Here is an 18940-nt window from a genome sequence, read left to right as displayed (position 1 = left end):
CCTGCCCCAGGCCATTTATTCTTCGCCTAGATTCCTCTGTCTCACAGGTAGGGAAAGTGATTCTGATCAAAGAGGCTCTGGAGCTTGCTTATAGTCACACACGTTGTGAATTGGCATGATCCAGCGGATAGCACTCTGGAGGTAGAGTTAGGAAATCCTGGTTTTGAAACCCGTGACACATATTAGCTGTGGGCTAGTCACTTAGCGGAACAGCTTGCCACTCCTACAATGCAGTGTGTACCTAAGGGGCTCAGCAAATGTAAAGTGTCATAGAGACTCGGGCCCACTATTGCCTTTGTACCGGCCTTGGCCCCACAGACTGTCACTCCCCCTGTTCCTGCACTATGGTGCCTTGGCTCTAGGCCATCAGACATGGCAGCCAGTGATTATCCCCACACACACACACACAGACAGATGCCTGTTCCTGTAGGGGCCCAGAGCAGAGAGGACAAGAGAGCCAGTGAGTAAACAGTTGTAAGCTTTCAGACTTCCTGAGCCTTTCCTGGTGTCCATTCTGGGCTCTCCCAGCCTAGTTTCTCTCTCCCCCCCCCCAACTTTCCCCTCCCCCTGTTGCCTACTTTCCTTCTCCAGGCCTCCTGGGGCCCAAACATACTGGAGGTTGTTAATAGCATGGCCTCCCACTTTGGCAGGAGGAAAGGCTGAGTCGCCCAGAGGGGGCTCAGGGCCCTAGAAGGCCAGAGTGGTATTCATTGACAATAGCAACTACCACTGCCTGTATGTATGTATGTATGTATGTATGTATGTATGTATGTATGTGCTTCAAGCTAAGCCTGGTACCTCTAAATGACTGATTTCCAGAACTCTTTCCTTAAAAGCCCATGGCCAGGCTGTAGCTTCAGGCTGGGAGCCCATGTTGCTTTGCTCCTGCTGATCAGTCAGGGTGACTGGGGCGAGGCTGGCCATTTCTGCGATGGGGCTCAGGCTACTTTGGCCACACATGTTGGGCACCAGCTGGGGACTGTTCGGCTACAACTCGAAGATTATCTTTTGGGGCCCCTGCTGTATTTGGACGATGCTCCCCCTCACTCCTCAAGCTCCCAGATTTTGCTTGACTCATACCCAGCTAGCAGGCTGGCACCATTGACACTAGCTTGACTGCAGGCAGAGGGCCTTTTGTGGTGGGGGAAGAGGAAGGAGGAGGGGGAAGGGAAGTCTCCTGCTTTTTTTGGAGGCTAAGAGAGAAAGAGAAAGCTAGACCTCCACTGGGCACCTAGGCCTGAGCTGTAGATCTGAGGAGTTGGGATGGAGAGGAGGGCCGCTGTCCGAGGCGTTTGAACCCAGGCACCTTGACCTGTTCCCTAAGGATAGTCCCTGGCTCTGAGTGATCTGGTCCAAGTTATTGGCCGAATGAGAGCTTGGCTGTGGAGCCCAGAGTCACTCTGTGTAACCAGCCTAAAATGGGTGGGCCCCAGTTTAGACCTTTCTAGAAATTCCTCTGAAGGAAGAGTCCACCTGGAATTGGTAGCCCTCCCAACGTCCCTTTATCATTTCCTCATCTAGGGATACAACCAGTAGCAGCCACTCTCCTAACACCAGCTATGACAAGTCGTTGGAAGCACGGATCCAGAAGGAGGAGGAAGAGATCCTGCTGGCCAACAGGAGATGCCTTGACATGGAGGGCAGGTAAGCAGTCTGGATCCAATAGCTTTGCCTGGCTGGGAAATCTGGCAGACCCAGAGTCTTTCTTCTCTCTTCTACCCTGCACCCCCTCTACCCCCTCCCAAGTGTGGCCCGAGGCCCAAAGGCTGTTTTCACATGCTTTCTCTAACAGGATTAAGACCCTCCATGCCCAGATCATTGAAAAGGATGCCATGATTAAGGTTCTCCAGCAGCGCTCCCGGAAGGAGCCCAGCAAGGCTGAACAGCTGCCACCCATGCGTCCAGCAAAGTCTCTGATGTCCATTTCTAACACCAGCTCAGGTTTGATCCCTCACTCCTCCACCCTCAGCAGCACCCCCATCCTGGAAGAGAAGCGAGAGAACGAGAGCTGGAAGGGGAGCTTAGGTAATAAATAGCAAGGGGAGGGGAGCTGTCCAGCAGCTAGTAGCAGGCTACACCCTTAGCAAACAGTGCTCTTGCAGGAATGCTCCCTGTGGCTAAGGCACATGTTAGTATCTCTCTGCAGTTGAGGCCGCAGCCTGGGGCAGGATACGAGTCGGGCGTGCCACTGCCACTGCTATCCAGCCAAGGCTTGGCTCTAGCTTAGCCACGGAGGCTTTCCTGGCCTCTTCAGTGCGGTCTTCTCTTGTTCCCGTGTGTCAGGAGGTCTGGATGGTCCTTTGATACATGTGACAGGTAGGGCAGGTGCTGCTTCTGAGGTTAAGGGTGGAAGATGAGAGGCCCTTCTGGCTCATCTCCCATGGCCCCATGACAGGGGGAAAGGCCATGATTCCATGGTACTCATCAAACTCTGAGTGAAAGCCTGCAGATACAAAGGCCTCTTAAAGGTTATCTTGGCTTTATGACCTTCGGGCCTTTTACAGAATAACAGTCACTTAATGTTTATTCCAACTGAGTTAAATCTCAGTTTTTAAAAGTTTCATGATTTTATTAAAATAGTACATTCAATGTAAGTAAGGGATTGGCGTTGTTTTCCTTCAGAATGTACCCTTATGACATTGTAGTGATTTAAAATAGCCTTAGCAATGATGATTTGGGAGTGGGAAAGAGGAACCTATCATTTTTATTGGCAGATGGAATTTGGTGACTTATTTGGAATTTCTAGTCTTAGAGACTTGCCCAGGGCATTGAGAGATCTAAGTGACTTGTGGGGGATCACACAGCAACTGTGTCAGGGAAGCTCTTTCCCAACTCTCTCCACTACTCCCAGAGTCAATGAAAATGCCTCTGATCCAAGTGGCCACCTGAGACTAGGTCTTGGACACTGCCCTCCATTAGATGACCTCTGCTTGTGCAGAGCTGGGGAGGATAGAGCAGCTTTGTAGTGGCCAGATCTCTGAGCTCAGCAAGCAGAGCGATCTTCACCCTCCTGGGTTGCTTCCTTTTCAGCAGGCCTGAATTCAAAGATATTGCTTCTCTCCTTTTACATTAAAGAGAAGGATTTGCAGGTGCCTGTGGGTGGGACAGATACAATTCTAGAAGACCTGTTCTGTCCAGCAAGCCTTAGGAAGCCAGCCCCCTTGGTCTGTCTGCACGGTCTGCTGGTCCCAGGGCCTTTTGGTTTTGTCTGATCCCAGGATCTCATTGGTGGGGAAGGTCCCTCCATGCAGACCAGTAACTCATCTACACGGAGCTGGGCATGGAGAGGGTACACAGCTAGTATGTGTCACAGGGAGGACGGGAACCTAGGTCTTCTTGACTCCCAGGTCTAGCCTCAGACCCCCTCAGGGGCGTAAGTGAGCTCTCCCTCTCTTATTTCCTCCCTGTTCTCTGCCTCCTCCCCTCTTTCTCTCTTTCCTTCCCTTCCTCTCACATATACAGAAGAAACTTTTTTTTACAGTGTCTGAGAGGAAGGCATGTTTGAAACAACTGCAGATTTGCAAAATGAAACCCATTAAAAATACAACACATTAAAACTGCTCCATGTCTATCTCTGTCTTTGTCTGTCTGTCTCTTCCTCCTTTCTTCTCTTCCTCCCTCCTTCCTTCCCTGTCTCCCTTCATCTCTCCCACCTTTCCTCTCTCTTCTTCCCACTCTCCCTTCATCCCTCTGTCCCTCCTAGAGTTGGTGGAGAATTGAGAATGATTTGCCAGACTGGAACAGAAGAATCACATTGCCTGAATGATCTGATGATTTGAGCCACAGATATTTGGATAGAGAAAATTCTCCAGCCGAGACAGCAGCTCTCCATTTTATATGCTGGGCAGGCTTAGACTTTTCAACAGTATTGTAGCTGTCGCTTTGCGCTTTGAGAAAATGGGCTTGTTTGAGCTCCACAGGGAGCTTTGGCTTCCCTTCCTTTTCTCCATCCAGAGGGCTGGCAGGCCTTAGCCTAAGGTACCTTTCAGCTAGTATCTAGTAGAATCATTACCTGTACTTGGCTTGTGAGAACACTGAGGCCGTGTGCCTCAGTGGATGGAGCTGGCCTTGGAGCCCGGAAGATCTTCAATCAGACCCTTGTTAGCTGTGTGACCCTGGGCAAATCACTTCACCTCAGGTTGCCTCAGTTTCCTCATCTGTAAAATGGGGCTAATAATAGCACCTGCCTTGTAGCATTATGGTGAGGCTCAAGTGAGCATGTAATGCAAGCAGATAAGCCAGCTTTAAAGTGCAAGAGGAACAGCAATGATTGCCCTTCCTCACCACCGGACACATTGCTTGCCAGGAGAAATCAGACGATTCCTAGTGAAGCACCTTGTTCTGGGGCTCGCTCAGATCCTACCTCCCTCGGTCCCCAGGCAGCTGTGGGATTAAGATGGGGCCTCAAAGACCTTGCTAATGATAGTCATCCTCAGGAATAAGCCAGAGACCTGGGGCATTGGGGAAACAGATCAGTGGCACACAGGAAGAATTCAGATTGCATGGTTCCTCATCCCTTCTGCTGGGCCCTCATCTTCTCCTCTTCCCTTCACAGGTGTCCTCCTGGGCACAGAATGCCACTCTGAGTCATCCATCCCTTCTACCCCATCTTCCCCACCACTTTCAGCTCACTCCAAGACAGGCAGCCGTGACTGCAGCACTCAGACTGATCGGGGAGCAGACCCAGCTAAAAGTGCCAATGCCACCACCAATGCCACTGCAGCCACTGCCATTACTGCTGCCGCCACCACCACTGGGCCCGGGCCCGAGGCAGCAGCTGCAGCTACAGCTGCTGTCCCTCCTGCAGCTCCTGCTCTTGCCGCAGCTGCCACCACCGGCACTGCTGCTGCTGCTCCTGCTGCTGCTGCTGGGGCTGGGGCTGCCTCCGGGGCCACCGCTGGAGCCGCCGCCACTGGGGCTGCCACTGGGCCCGCTGCCGGGACTGCTGCTCCCTCTTCTTTCCATCCAGCCACCATCACTGGACCAGCTCATTTCCCTGCTCCAAACTTGGCCTATAATTCAGAGAAGACAGGTAGGTAATTCGTTCTCTGCATCAGGTAACGTGTTCCCTTGGGAGTTTCCGGACTTTATTGGCTTGCCCTTTGGTGTCTGTTTTGTCTCTGGTGGGCCTAATGTGACTCAGGGTGGCCCTAGGTGGACCTTATTAGGGAGATTGCTGCTAACAATGGCTGCATCCCTCATAGGATCTTCCAAGGGGAATGGATGGGGAGGAAGGTTTGCAAATATTGCCACTACCGTTGTGTGAAAAGTTCTGGACCCCCAACAAAGCAATGGGTAGTAAAAGCAGGAAAGACCTGTTTCCATACATAGTTACTCCCATCCCATTAGTGGCTTAAAGAGTTCCTGGAGCTTGTCTTTCTCTCCCAAGAAACTGAATTGAATGTGTGTGTGTGTGTGTGTGTGTGTGTGCGCATGCACGCGCGCACGCGCACACACGTGTTGCCTTCTCTGCTTCCATTCAGATGGTACAGTGGTCCGCTCTGCTGCTGGAGAAAGAAAAGTGAGTGTTCGTGTTCCAGGACAAGACCATCCAGATGTGGAAATCGTGGAATATCTCATCTAAACAGGCCAAGGAAGAGATATAGCCTGTTGCCAAGACTAGCTTTATCTTTTGTTTTTTCAGAAAGTTGTTTTGTTTGGAAACAGGGCAGTCCTTGAGTTTTGAGGAATAGTCACTCCCTCCCACTCTAGTGATAAAAACTTAAAAGGCAGAGTAATTAGAATGTGCTTTAAATTAGATTTGGATTTTTTTTTTGCTTGTTTGAATAATGGAACTACTCATGTCTGGATAGAAACCACTGTCTTAAATGCACCAAGTTTGGTTGTCAATTTCAGCCTTTTAATACTGTCATTGACAAATGTATTTGTAATATGGAGATGAGAGGTTTGGAAGCATGCTTGGTCCATTGACCATCTAGCCATCATGCAGAGAAAATGCTATTTGGTGGCTTGTGGAAAGGGGGTTGGAGGATGGGACTCTGACCACTGCTCTACCCCCCTCCACCAGATCCCTTCCCTCAGCTTTCCTGCACTAAAACATGGAACCCACTTTGCTGGGCAACTGGCCACTGGCTTTTTGCATGCAGATTTCCAAAAACACCTGTCCTCTGGAACAGGTTAGAAATCTGAAAATTGCTTCTTGCATCTTCTGCATGTTGCCTCCAGTGGGCTCTTTCCAAAGACCAAAGGATATGTCTGGTGGCAGATAGTATCCTTTGGAATGCTAGTCGTGGTCTGGAAACAAGCTGGTTCATCTCCCACCTTCCTCAGATCTGGCTTAAGAGGCCTGTATGGTCATTACCCTATCAGGAATGGCACTGAAAACTCAGAGCCCTAAGATGTAGTGAGGACGGGCTGTGGGGGATGGCCTGTCCCCTGGGACCACCTCTTCTCATCACCAATTATACCACTGGGGGGGGGGAAGCCTTAACAGACCTTTTAGAAAGCAAGACGGAGGGGGTTGCGAGGGAAGGAACCAAAGACATTCTAGGGAAACATCTCTAAATAACTCCACAGATAGAAGTGGTATGGTAGGCTTGAAAGCGGGAGACTTGGGTTCAAATCTCAGCTCCCACACTTACTACCTGTGTGACTGTGAGCAAACTGCTTTTTCTACTCTGAGCCTCAGTTTTCTCATCTGTAAAAGGGAGAGAATAATCTTGCATGCCCTACCTCACAGGGTTCTGGTGGGGCAGGTGCTTCATCAATCTTAAAGCATCCTAAAATGTGAGTTGTTAGAGGGCATCCTGTTCCCTGCAGCAGGGGAAGCTCAGCAGAAGCAGTGTCTTTCACCGTGGGGAGGGGTGGGGAATGGCAAAGGGGCTTGGCCTTAGAATCTAGACAGATAACAGTATAGTCATGCTCCTTAGACCCTAATCATTCTAATGGTCATGCATACGGTCATACATACAATAATCTTAGAGCCAGGAGGGGCCTTAGACACTAATTCATCCCCCTCTTTTTTAATAGTGGAGAAGACTGAGGTTCAGAGGAGGGGCATTGATGTGCCCAAGGTCATACAGAGAGCCCATGGCAGAGCAAAAACAGGAGCATAGGCCAAAGCTCTTTCCACTGGACCACGCTGCTCCATTGTTTCTTTTTTTTTTTTAATTCTTTTTTTTTTTTTTGGTGGGGCAGTTGGGGTTAAGTGACTTGCCCAGGGTCACACAGCTAGTAAGTGTCAAGTATCTGAGGCCGGATTTGAACTCAGATCCTCCTGACTCCAAGGCTGGAGCTTTATCCACTACACCATCTAGTTGCCCCATGCTCCATTGTTTCTTAGGGATCTTCTGCAAGGATTCCCTTTTGAATGAGCCAGGGCTGGAAGGGGAGGTGGGAGGAGGTGGCCACCTGCCTGTCTTATTAATGGCCATGTCTCCCCCACTTCCTGTTTCCCAAGGCAGGCCCCTCTCTCCACCTGCACCCTGAGCCGCCCTCAGTCTGGGAGCCTCGATATACTTCCTGGGCTCTTCTCTATGGATCCTGGGTCTCTTCTCTTCTGGTGACAGAGTTCCTGGAACTCTGTCCTTGGTCACTGCTTTTCAGTAACCCAGCAGGCTGACCCAGATGCACAGCAGCCCATGGTCCTGTGCTCTCTGTGGTGGCAGTTCAAGGAGAGGCTTCCCAGAACAGTCAGCTTTCCACCCCCCACCCCCAGCTCCCCACACAAAGTTGTCGTCTTTTCTTTCCTACATTTTCTCTGAAGGCCCCAGAATTCCAGAGGGATTCTGCTGGCTTAGACACTGGGCAATCATGGAGGGCATTTCTCAGAACTTCAGTGGGGCCTCCATGACTCTCCCTCCCAACCCCAGTTTGTCACCAGCAGCTGTCTAAATGAACCTACATACTGTTCTTTCAAAAGATCTTGAAATGGGTCTGATTTTCTTCTGATTTCAGGTGTATGTTTCTTGTTAGTGGCCACTTTGGGGCCTTCTCTCTGGTCCCTACCTATCTATGCATTTCTCTGGCCCCTTCACTAGGAGGGAGGCCTTGTCTTACTTACTGGGGGGGCTTTTTGGGGGGTGGGGGGCGGAGAGAAGCGTTAAGGCAATTCTGACCTGTGGACCTCATACCTTCATCGGTCCAAAATAGCTCAATACAAAATGCTTATCAGTAATGTTTCTATCAAGTTGATTTTTATCCAATAGATGTATTTTAGGGTTTTGATTTTCTTTTCTTTCTTTTTCTTTTCTTTTTCAAGCAAAGTGCATATTTTGAATTTGGTATCATATTGATGAAGGCTTTACTTTTAATGCTGCTTTTTTGAGTTTTGGGGTAATGGGGTGGGAGGGAAGGGAAGGGGGGGCACAAAGCCAAGGGATTGTGGGAAGCGCCACTGGACACAACCCAAGGGTTAAGTCTTGTTGGGAAAGTTTGGGGTGGACTTGGATGTTGGCTGCCCTTTGGGTGGGGGGAGGGGAAAGAGGGAAGGGGAGGGGAAAGAGGGAAAGGGAGGGGGAGGGGGGTTATTTTTGCTTCTGCTTTCTAAAGGGCCCTTAGAAACTCTGCGAATGAATGAGGCAGCTTTAATTCTGAAAGTGTGTAAATATGCACTAGTTTATAATTATATCATCCTATCTAGTAGCTATAAAATCTCAAATTTAAAAAAAATTATGATTTTGTATGTATGTATGTATGTGTGTGTGTGTGTGTGTGTGTGTGTGTGTGTGTGTGTGTGTGTGTGTGTTGCAAGTGTTTATTTAAAATGTCTGCCTTCTTACTGCCAATGTTTTCTGAAGGAGGGAGTTGGGCAGTGGGCTGACCCCTAACACCTGTCCCCATCCTGAGCCATCCTTCACCATCTCTAGTCCTAACTACGTCCTGTTCTGTCCTGGTAGCACCACCCAATAAAAGCTTTCTCTAGATATTTCCTTGTGGTCTGCTTTGTGTGGTCCTTGCTAACCATTGAACCATTACTGAACCATTCTTTCTTCACCTCCATGAGCTAGTCCTCAATGGCCTAAGCCTTCCAAATTTCATCCAGGCCGGCAATGAGCCAGCCCCTCAGGGCCTGAAGGCCAAGACACATAGTCTCCATGAAGTTCTAAAGTCAAACTGGGGGCTACAACACGAGAACAATGTAGGCCCCTTGCCAACTCCAGCTGCCCATTCTGACACAGGACTCGTCTACCAGATCCCAGATCCACTCCTCTACCTGTATGGCCTCAACTTCCTCACCTACAAATGGGGGCATGAGGAAGTCAGAAATCAAAATGGGGTGTTCAAGTAGCTGATCTCAAGGGTCCTCCCTGGCTCTTGTAAGGACTTCACCCTCTCCTGGACACATAAGGCATTTATACTTGGTATCCTTGACATCCTGTGCTTGCTCCTTGTAAAATGAAGGGGGGAAATTAAATGGTCTCTAAAGTCCCTTTCACCTCCATATTCTTTTTTTGGGGGTGAGGCAATCAGGGTTAAGTGACTTGCCCAGGGTCACAAAGCTAGTTAAGTGTCAAGTGCCTGAGGCAGGATTTGAACTCAGGTCCTCCTGACTCCAGGGCTGGTGCTCTATCTACTGCAGCTGTCCCTGTATTCTTTTTAATAAGATCCCTTTCACCTGCGAAGGCTGGTAATCCTCAATCACTTCCCTACTCTTGGCCTCAGTTTCCCGTCTACAAAATGGGGAGATTGGACTCAGTGGTTTCTAAAGTCCCCCTCAAGTCTCTAGCATCCCTTGATTCTAAGTCACATCCCCCTCCCTGGGCCTGTTTCCTCTTTCTGAGCCTCAGTTTCTCCCCTCTGACACACGAAGGGTTTGGACGCAGTGGTCCCAAAGGTCCTTTCCAGCTTGTGATCCCGAATAGCTTCTCTCTGGGCCTCAGTTTCCCCCTCTGCAATGAGGGTTTGGACCAGCTGATCTCTAAGGTCCTGGACACCTTGTGACCTCCTGAACTCACTGGGAAACCATGCCTTGAAGGTCCAAAATGCTGGCAACAAATGGCTGGGGATGTGGGGATCTGCCACCTGAGCTCATAAACAATTGAATAGGGCCTTTCGTCTGCATTCATCTTAACTTATCAATTTGAGAGTGAGAAGGGCTTGGCTCAGCCTGCCCCCACCCCCACCCAGCCTATCCTGCACCTGTCCGGAGGTGTCAGGGAAGGGAGGAAGGCTGGGGATCAGGGCTTTTGGAGGCAGGAACTCCTAGGATGGCTTTCAGGGGTTCTGTGACCTTGGATGGGAAACACATGACATCTTTCTTTTCATTCACCTTTGGTTTTCTTTGGAATCCGACTTTTATTTTGTGCATTTACAAACCTGATTCTCAGGAGGGGTCCATAGACCTCCGCAGACAGACTACCTAGGGGTTCTCTTCCCCTCCCCCCACGAATGGCCTGGGCTCTAAGGTGCCTGAGGAAGTGTGGGCTAATTCCAAGCTGGAAGTGACCTGAATGGCATCTTCTAGAGGGGTCAAACTCAACTAGAAATGGGGTTACTCAACCCTCCATAAAGATCTCTATGAGCCATTGATTGACTTAGGAAAACCACACATGAACATCATCTCTGTTCTCATGCATGTTTATTTATTTTCCCAATGACATTATAATCTGGATCAGGCCACACTAGGGCTGCCTTGGGTGTGTTTGCCGCCTCTGATCTAGTCCAAGCCCCTCATTTTACAAAGTAGAAAATTGAGGCCCAGATAGGGGACAGCACTGGCCTAAGGTCACAACATGAAACCATATTGTAAGTGGCAGATCTGAGATTTGGAGCTTTTTTCCTGTCATGGGCGGCACTGGGGGCTGTGGCTCCTCTTCAGTTCGGTGCCGTCAATAAGCATTTATTCCACACCTACTACAGAATACTGTTAGACAAAGACGAAGTCCCTTCTCTCAGAGAGCTTCCCATTGGACTCTTGGGGGTCTGGCCTTTATATGAGCCCCCACTCTCCCAAGCCCTCTCAGGGGTATGGGCTGGGGGAGCATCCCAGGTGCAGAATGGCAGGGATTTTTTCCCACTCCCTAAAACTCCTGGGCATCCCCAGCAAATGGTAACCTTGGGGTGGGGAGGAGAGGCACCAGCAGTCTGGCCCATGGAACTGTGGTGGCAGGCAGGTAGGTCCCGTCACAGGAGCAGTCAGCAGCCCTGCCAGAGCTCACTTAGTGTGGCCTTGAAATACTACTGGTGGTTGAGGGACTGGCCTGGTGTTCCTGAAGCTGAGGACGGTCTCTAGGGACTGTGAACATTTGCTGGTTCTTAGCAAGCAAACCAAGGCCCTCCTAACTCTGACATGCTGCCTCAGGAACTGAAGTTCAGCCCGTGACTGGGCCCAGGGGCCCTTAGGGCAAAGGTCAGAGGACCATAAGAGAGAACAAGGGCGTCACCTGAAAGGGCATCTGGAGACAAGCTCCCCCGGGAACCCATACAGGTGCAGGATGTGAGCGGCAGGGAAAGCCCCCAGTATGAGAACCCCCCAGAACAGAAGGGAGGGCACATAGGTGCCCATCTGCTCCAGAAGAATGCTGCAGAAACTGGCCATGAATAGCAGCTCCTCACAAGAGCAGCCTTGCTTGGGGTGGCGCAGTAGCTAGAGCTCCAGCCTTGGAGTCGGCAGAACCTGAGTTCAAATGTGGCCTCAGACACATGACACTTACTAGCTGTGTGACCCTGGGCAAGTCACTTAACCCCAATTGCCACACACACACACACACACACACACACACACACACAGAGCAGCCTTGCAGCACCCAGTTCCTTCTAGGCAGCCTTTCTCTGAATCCTGGCCTCAAGGAAGGCTCTACATAGCCACTGACTCATTTAAAAAACATTTTAATTACTAGCTTTTGTTTTTTCATTACCTATACTTCCCTGTTTCCTTCCCCTTCTCCCTAAAGGAAAGAAAAAAAAAGAGAAAAAGTTCAGTAAAACCAGTCACTCCATCAAAAAAAATCTGATGTTGTATGCGATGTTCCACACTTGTGAACCCTCGTTTCTTCAGAGGCCAGACTGGGAAGGAAGAAGCAAAGGAGAATACTTAGAGCTTTCACAGTAGTTGTCATTATGATGTTGTTGTCTATGTGTAAATGGTTCTCCTGGTTCTGCTCACTTCATTCTTCATTAGTTCATCCAGATCTTCTCAGATTTCTAGGAAGATTTTTTTTTTAGATTTTTTCAGATTTTTCATGCCCTTCATTATTTATTATACTAAAATAATATTACATCACATTCATACACTGCAACTTGTTCATCTGTTTCCCAATTGATGGCTCTTTGCCACCACAAAAAGAGCTGCTATGAATATCTTTGTACATGTGGGTCCTTTTCCCATTTGTATGATCTCTTTGGGATATAGCCCTAGAAGTGCTATTGCTGGGTCAAAGGGTATGCACAGTTTTATAGCCCTTTGGGCATAGTTCCAAATTGTTCTCCAGAATGATTGGATCAGTTCACAACTCCACCAATCATGCATTAGTGTTCCAATTTTCCCACATCTTCTCCAACATTTATCATTTTCCTGTTTTGTCATGTTGACCAGTCTGATAGTGTGACGTGGTACCTCAGAGTTGTTTTAATTTTCATTTCTCTAATCAATAGTGATTTAGATCATTTTTCATATAACTATAGATATTTTAAATTTCTTTATCTGAAAACTGCCTGTTCATATATCCTTTGACCATTTGTCAATTGGGGAATGACTTACATTTTTATAGATTTGACTCAGTTCTCTATATATTTGAGAAATGAGGCCTTTATCAGAAACACTGGCTGTAAAAAAAATTGTTTCCCAGCTTTCTGCTTCCCTTCTAATCTTGGCTGCATTGGCTTTGTTGGTGCAAAAACTTTATAATTTAATGTAATCAAAATCATCCATTTTGCATTTCCTAATGTTCTCCCTCTCTTGTTTGGTCATACTTTTTGTCTTTCTTTGATCTCTTTGGGGTGTAGGCCTAGCAGTGATGTCACTGGCTTAAAGGGTGTGCACAGTTCAGTAGCTCTGGGGACATGGTTCCAAACTACTCTGCAGAATGAGCACACATTCCACCATTGTGGTTGGTCTTTCATTCTCTTTTTTTTTTTTTCCCTTGGGTAGGCACTGGGGTTAAGTGACTTGCCCAGGGTCACACAGCTAATAAGTGTCAAGTGTCTGAGGTTGGGTTTGAACTCAGGTCTTCCTGCCTCCAAGGCTGGAGCTCTATCCCCTAGCTGCCCCACTGGTCTTTCATTCTCAAAGAGGCCTGATGACAACAGGAGGGCAATGTCCTGACTTCAGTGTGAACTGGATTTGAGTGAGGCAGAGCTGCCCAAAGTCGTCAGCCTCACTGTCTCCTCTAGTCATCAAAGTCCAATGGCAAGACAAAGGTTTGGAAACCTGGAGAGTCGCTGTCATGGGAGGTGGGGGAGAAGAGCAGGGAAGGGCATACGCTGTCTGTGAACGTCCTCACCATGCTGGGAGAGCTGCTGATGGCAGCATGAGCTGTGGGCATTGGCAAAGCAGAGCACGTACAAATGGAAAGCCAAGCCTGGCTGAGAGGTCAGGTGAATGCAGCCTCTCAGGCAAGTGCAGAGGCCACAGAACTAACTGGCCCTGGACTCAATCTGCAGACACGTATGTGCCTTGAACAAGGCATTTCTTAGCCCTGGGCCTCAGTGCCCATATCTAAAATGATGCCTGGTCTTTTTACATAGCCGTCACTCCCTAGTGACTCCTCCATCTCTCCCGCATGGCCTTCCCTTATAACAAAGTACAATTAAGGAAACAAGTCAGCACATTGGCCATATTTGACAAAGTATGCCTCATTCTGCATCTGTAGCCCACCACCTCTCTATCAGGAGGCAAGAGGTGTGCTTCACTGTCAGAGCTCAAAAGCCAGGATTGATCATTGCATTGATAAGAGTTCTGAAGTTGTTCCATATTATATTCTCTGACATAGAGATATATAATTTCTGACACTGTGTGATCTTAGACAAATCACTGAGCCTCTCTGTGTTTCAGTTTCCTGACCTGTTAAATGGGGAGGATAAAGCTACCTCACAGGTTTGCTGTGAGGAAGGCGCTTCATAACCCTTAAAGTGCTATGCAAATGAGAGTGCTGACTTCTTCAAGATGCCAGCACTTCCCAAACCCATGGGCCTTCTTCCAGCTCCCACAGCCACCACCACATCAGCCACCATTTCCCCTCAGACCCCCAAAGCACCATACCTGCTGCCAGTTCAGCCCCCATATATGTTATTGAGGGGAGGGGGCCCACCTTCCTCATCCTCATCACCACCTCAACTGCTGACGGACTGCCACTGACGCGCAAACAGGCACAGGAGCCCCAGGGGTGTCCACACCTCCCAGACCACTGATCCTGCTTCCGGGTTAGCTCTCACATCCATTGTCCCAGGGAGGGGGCTCCTGTGGAAAAGGGGCTGGCAATGCCACCAACTGCCACCCACATGGCAGGCTGAAGCAGCAAGGCACCCTGGGATAGAAAGGAGAGGGGCCACCACCATCCTGGCCAAGGATGGAGAGGTCAACCCGAGAGCCTTTGAAACAGCAATGCTTCCACCCCCCTGGCCATAGCCATTGTCCTGGGAAGCAGCCCCTGGGGAGGTGCAGCCTGGGAACTGACTGCTCCCACAGGGGCTCCAGACACACCTCCTGAGGACTCAGAAAGGATGGACACCATTACATGGGTACTTGACAGAGATGAAGCCAAATTCGATGCCACAGTTCAGAGAGCCCCATGAAAGTGGGTGTGACACTCAAGGCTCTGTCCTGAGCCCTTTCTCCTCTCTCTACTCTTTCTCTTGGTGAGCCCGATACTGTCCATTGTCCTTCCTAGCTTTCTCTTTGATTTAGCCTCCCTCTCCGCCATCCCATGCTACTCAAATGCCAAATCTTGCCCTTTCTACCTCCACAATCTCTCTCATCCAGCCCCACCCCAGCCCTCTCACACAGCTACCACCCTGACTCAGGTCCTTTCCATCCCTTGCCTACATCCTTCCAATGACATCTTAGTTGATCTCCTAGCCCCAAGTTTCTTCCTTCCTCTGGACAGTCACCCTGCTGCTGCTGCTGCTGAAGTGATTTTCCTTAAGAAGAAATGTGACCCTGCGACTCCTCTACTCAGTAAACACCAGTGGCTCCCTATTGCTTCTATGTCAACCCCTCCATTTAGCTTTTAAAGCCCCCCTCCAATATTTCCAGCCTCAGTGGACTTCCATCCCCATCTTGCACTTGGAGATCCATCCAGCCCGTCTCATCTTTGTGCCTTTGGCCCAGCTTTCCCCCTGATCTCGCCCCAATGTCTAGTGCCCCTCAACTATCTTGGGCTTCACTCCTTTGTATATGAATGTGTATATTTACAGCATTTATATCTGTATGTGTTTCTAACTTTAACCCTGATTCTAACCCAACACTACTTCCTTGTCTTCCTCGTGAGAGTAAAAGCATCTTGGGAGTAGAGATTGGTTCGTTCTCAGTGCTTGTTGATTCATTACTTCATATGTGAGTTCAGAGCGGGCAGCTTGGTAGCCTCTCTCCACTCTGCCCCTTCCTCTTCTCTAATGTCACCTCCTCAGGGACAGATTGTTGTCCTAGCTGCCTCGACACTCTCCCTGCTCTAATCCATTCTCCACTCAGCTGTCACTCCTCTGCTCCCCTTCATTCACTTATGATCCAGTCATTTGGGCCTTCTTCTGGTTCCTCCTACAGCCCTTCACCTCTTCCCATCTCTTTGCCTTTGCACTGGCCATTCCCACATGCCTGGTACACACTCCTGCCTCATCTACATTGCTTTGTATCCATTTGTTTCTGCTGTATACCTGCCCTGTGTGTGTGTTGTGTGTGTGTGTGTGTGTGTGTGTGTGTGTGTACACATATCCATGCACATGTATATTGTCTCCCTTGACAGAATACAAGCTCCTTGAGGACAAGGATTATTACACTTTTATCTCAGCCTTGTCTGAGCCCTGCACAGTGCCTGGCACACACTAGGCACTTAATAAATGCTTACTGATAGATCACAGAAGACTTCTTGGGGGACGTGAGTATCAAGTTGGATTTCCCAACAGAGCAATTCTGTTACCCAGTAACTCTCTAGTCAAGGCTAGCCTGGGTGTGTCACTAAATGTGGAGGGGACTTGAAAGGCCAGAGGACGAGAAGGAGGGAAGTGGCCAGGCTGGGAAGCAGGGTGGGCATTGTTCTCCCAATACTATGTGGCTTATTCACATGGCATATTAACTGGTAACTGGTTTCTGAGGATTGCAAAGCACCCTGTTGCTCAAGTCTGTTAGAGACCTCTGCCTATCATTGGAAGTCTGCATGGTTGAGTCACATTGATTCTTTTCCCCAAAGGACCTAAAATTAAAAGGCTCTTTGAAGGCCATCTCTTCCAGTCCCTACAATTTTCAGATGAGGAAACTGAGGACCAATGGTAGATGACTTGCCCAAGATCACCTAGGCAGAGTGAGGATTGGAACCCAGGACCTGTGGCTCCAAACTGGCCCCCTTCCTGTTGTACCACACTACCTCCTCCCCCCACCCCCACCAAGGCAGGAGATTTGTTCCTGGGAGCTAGAGTAGGAATTCAGAATGCACTCTCCCATCGAGAGCTGGTCACAAAGAGGACAGAAATCTAGTATTTACGACTTCAGGCTTGTTCCAGGTTCATTATTAGCCTGGTAACTTAACCCCTGTTTATGACCCTTTTTCTATGGGAAAATGCCTTCTGACTTCTAATGCATGGACTCAGACCTCCCCCCTCCCCCCCGGCCCCAAGTCCAGCCCCCAGCCCTGGGAGCACAGCTGGCAGGCTGGCAGGTGGGCAGGCAGTGGGAGGTTTGCTTCCTGGGGTAGTGAACAGGTACTGATTGGTACCTTTCACATCTTGCCTCGAATCCAGCATCAGGCAGACAAGTGGGCCTGGGGCTCCCAGATTTCCCCACTTTGTAACACTCACAAAGTGCTCCCCTTCCAGCAGCCCAGGAGGCAAGCCGACAGGCAGTAAACATGCTTTCCTCCCCATTTTACAGCAGGGGAAACTGAGACCCAGGGAGCTTTTCTGAGGGGATGCATGGAACTAAGGTCTTGCACCACCCTATGGGGGGAGGGTGGTGGAGCAAGGGGGCATCCCCTCCAACCGAGTTTGTTGAGTGAATGAGTAAATGCAATCACGGAAAATGTGAAGGAGGCTTTGCTTTCTGAAAGGGAGGAAGAAGTGTGGATCCACGTGGTCACCTATTCAGATAGAACCAGTGTCCTTCCTAAAAGGAGGGAGAGGGGCCAAGACTGCTGGGGGCCTGGGGTGGGGGAGGAATCCAAATTGTGGGAAGCCCAAGAGACAGAACATCTGTGCCCCCACCCCGTCCCTGCCAGGACAAGCCATCCCACCCCACCCCCCAGCTAGGCCTGGCTGGAAGAGGGGGCATGCAGACGCAGGGGATGAAGGAGGGGAAGGCTGTGGAGGGCTGGACAGGAACTAAGCCAATAAAATATTTCAAGTTAACTGAAAACAAGACTTTCCTGAGATTTTTTCCCTGGGCTCCTTCCCAGAGCATCTGGTTTCAGTTCCCCTCCTTGAAAAAAACCCACAGCTCATATGGTTTCAATAGCAGCCCCTGCTCCGTGGAGAGCCAGCTGGGAGCGGCAGTCCTGAGGCTGAGCTCCGGCTCCTGCAGAGCCAGAGTCATGTCACCCTAGGTCTGGGGAGGGGCCGCAGGCACAGACTTCCTGGATGGAACCCCTGTGACTTTTGGCAAGTCCCTTCCCCTGTGGAGCCTCAGTTTCCCCTCCTATGGGGGTTTTTACAAAAAAAGGAATGTGCAGTCTCACAGATGGATGCAGCATGCCCCTCCTCTCCTGCAATCCCAGGCAGGAACGAAGGCAGGGACAGATCCGTCAGTGGCTGGACAGGGATGACGACACCATTTGTCTGCAGGACGCCCATTCTCAGGGGTCTCTAGTTCCATTTCCAGCAGAGTAGCAGCACACACACACACACACACACACACACACACACACACACACACACACTCACTGCTTTATCGTTAAGCCCCCGAGCCTTTGAAGGCTCCTAGGATTGGAGAGCTGAGAAACACTTGAGAGACTACCAAAGCCAATCCCCTTATTTTACAGAGAAGGAAACAGAGCCAGGGAAGGGAAAGGACTTGCCCAAGGTCACATAGGCAATAAATGGCTGAGCCTGTCTCCTGGTGGAGGCTGCTTGCCTCCTGTGGAACTCTGATCTCTCCAGCTATGGAGAATGGAGGCTGACCCAGTCCTAGGAACAGAGGGGCCTCTAGAAACCCCCACTGGGTGGCATTTGTAATGAGCAGAAATGCCACCTGAGGGAACCAGGGCCAAACACTGTCTGGGGGCAGGTGGTGTTTTGCAGCTAGGCCACAAAGCACCAGTGGGATGTTCAATACAGAAAGGGGCTCCAGCAGCAGCAGCAGCAGCAGCAGCAGCAGCTCCCCAACTGGCTTCTCCAGAGCCTACCATGGGAAGATATGACACCTGGAGATCCTTCAGAGTCCTACAGTCCATTGAGCAAGAGAAGATGCTGCTGCCTACACCTGGGCACATGGGCTGTGCCCTCGAGATATTTGCAGTCCCCATGTCAGGTGCACAAATCAATGCCAGACAAAGGTAGGAGACATGCTTTCAAGAAACTTTCAAGTGTCTGGGGTGGGGGTGGGGATGGAGGTGGAGGAAGGAAATCACTCCCAGATTTGGTGGAGGGGGTGGGGAATCAGAGAGGCCTTCTTGGAGGAGGTGGGTCCTGAACTGGATCAGGGAGGATTTCTCCAGGTGGAGGGGTGGGGGAGAGAGCATTCAAAATGGCAAGGCCGGTGAGAAAGAGGAGGCAAGAGAGTGCAGGAGGTATTGGACAGTGGTGAATAGGCACAGTGTTCTGGGGAGTGAAGACGCGGGAGGCAGAGTGTGGAGGGGTCTGAATGGCAGGCACAGGAGGCTGGGCTCTGTTCTGGGGG

General features: G+C 49.9%; 1 protein-coding gene across 5 annotated transcripts in view; it reads left to right on the top strand.

The window, feature by feature from the left end:
- Window positions 1–8887, top strand: part of AMOT (angiomotin) — a 61444-nt gene extending 52557 nt beyond the window's left edge. For 4 of the 5 annotated variants that reach the window (XM_020980026.2, XM_020980024.2, XM_020980029.2 and 1 more), the window contains 4 exons: window positions 1522–1644; window positions 1793–2025; window positions 4556–5032; window positions 5484–8887. In XM_020980026.2, the coding sequence (XP_020835685.1) occupies window positions 1522–1644; window positions 1793–2025; window positions 4556–5032; window positions 5484–5584 (934 nt within the window). In that variant the 3' untranslated portion in view covers window positions 5585–8887. The remainder of the gene's footprint in view (window positions 1–1521; window positions 1645–1792; window positions 2026–4555; window positions 5033–5483) is intronic. The other variant, XM_020980027.2, reaches the window with a different exon arrangement.
- Window positions 8888–18940: the final 10053 nt, after the last annotated feature.

This window comes from Phascolarctos cinereus, unplaced genomic scaffold (assembly GCF_003287225.1).
Source record: "Phascolarctos cinereus isolate Bilbo 61053 unplaced genomic scaffold, phaCin_HiC Scaffold_8;HRSCAF=390, whole genome shotgun sequence".
Taxonomy (NCBI): Eukaryota; Metazoa; Chordata; class Mammalia; order Diprotodontia; family Phascolarctidae; genus Phascolarctos; species Phascolarctos cinereus.
Note: the sequence above shows the minus strand (reverse complement) of the source record. Positions and strands in the feature narration are given on the sequence as shown.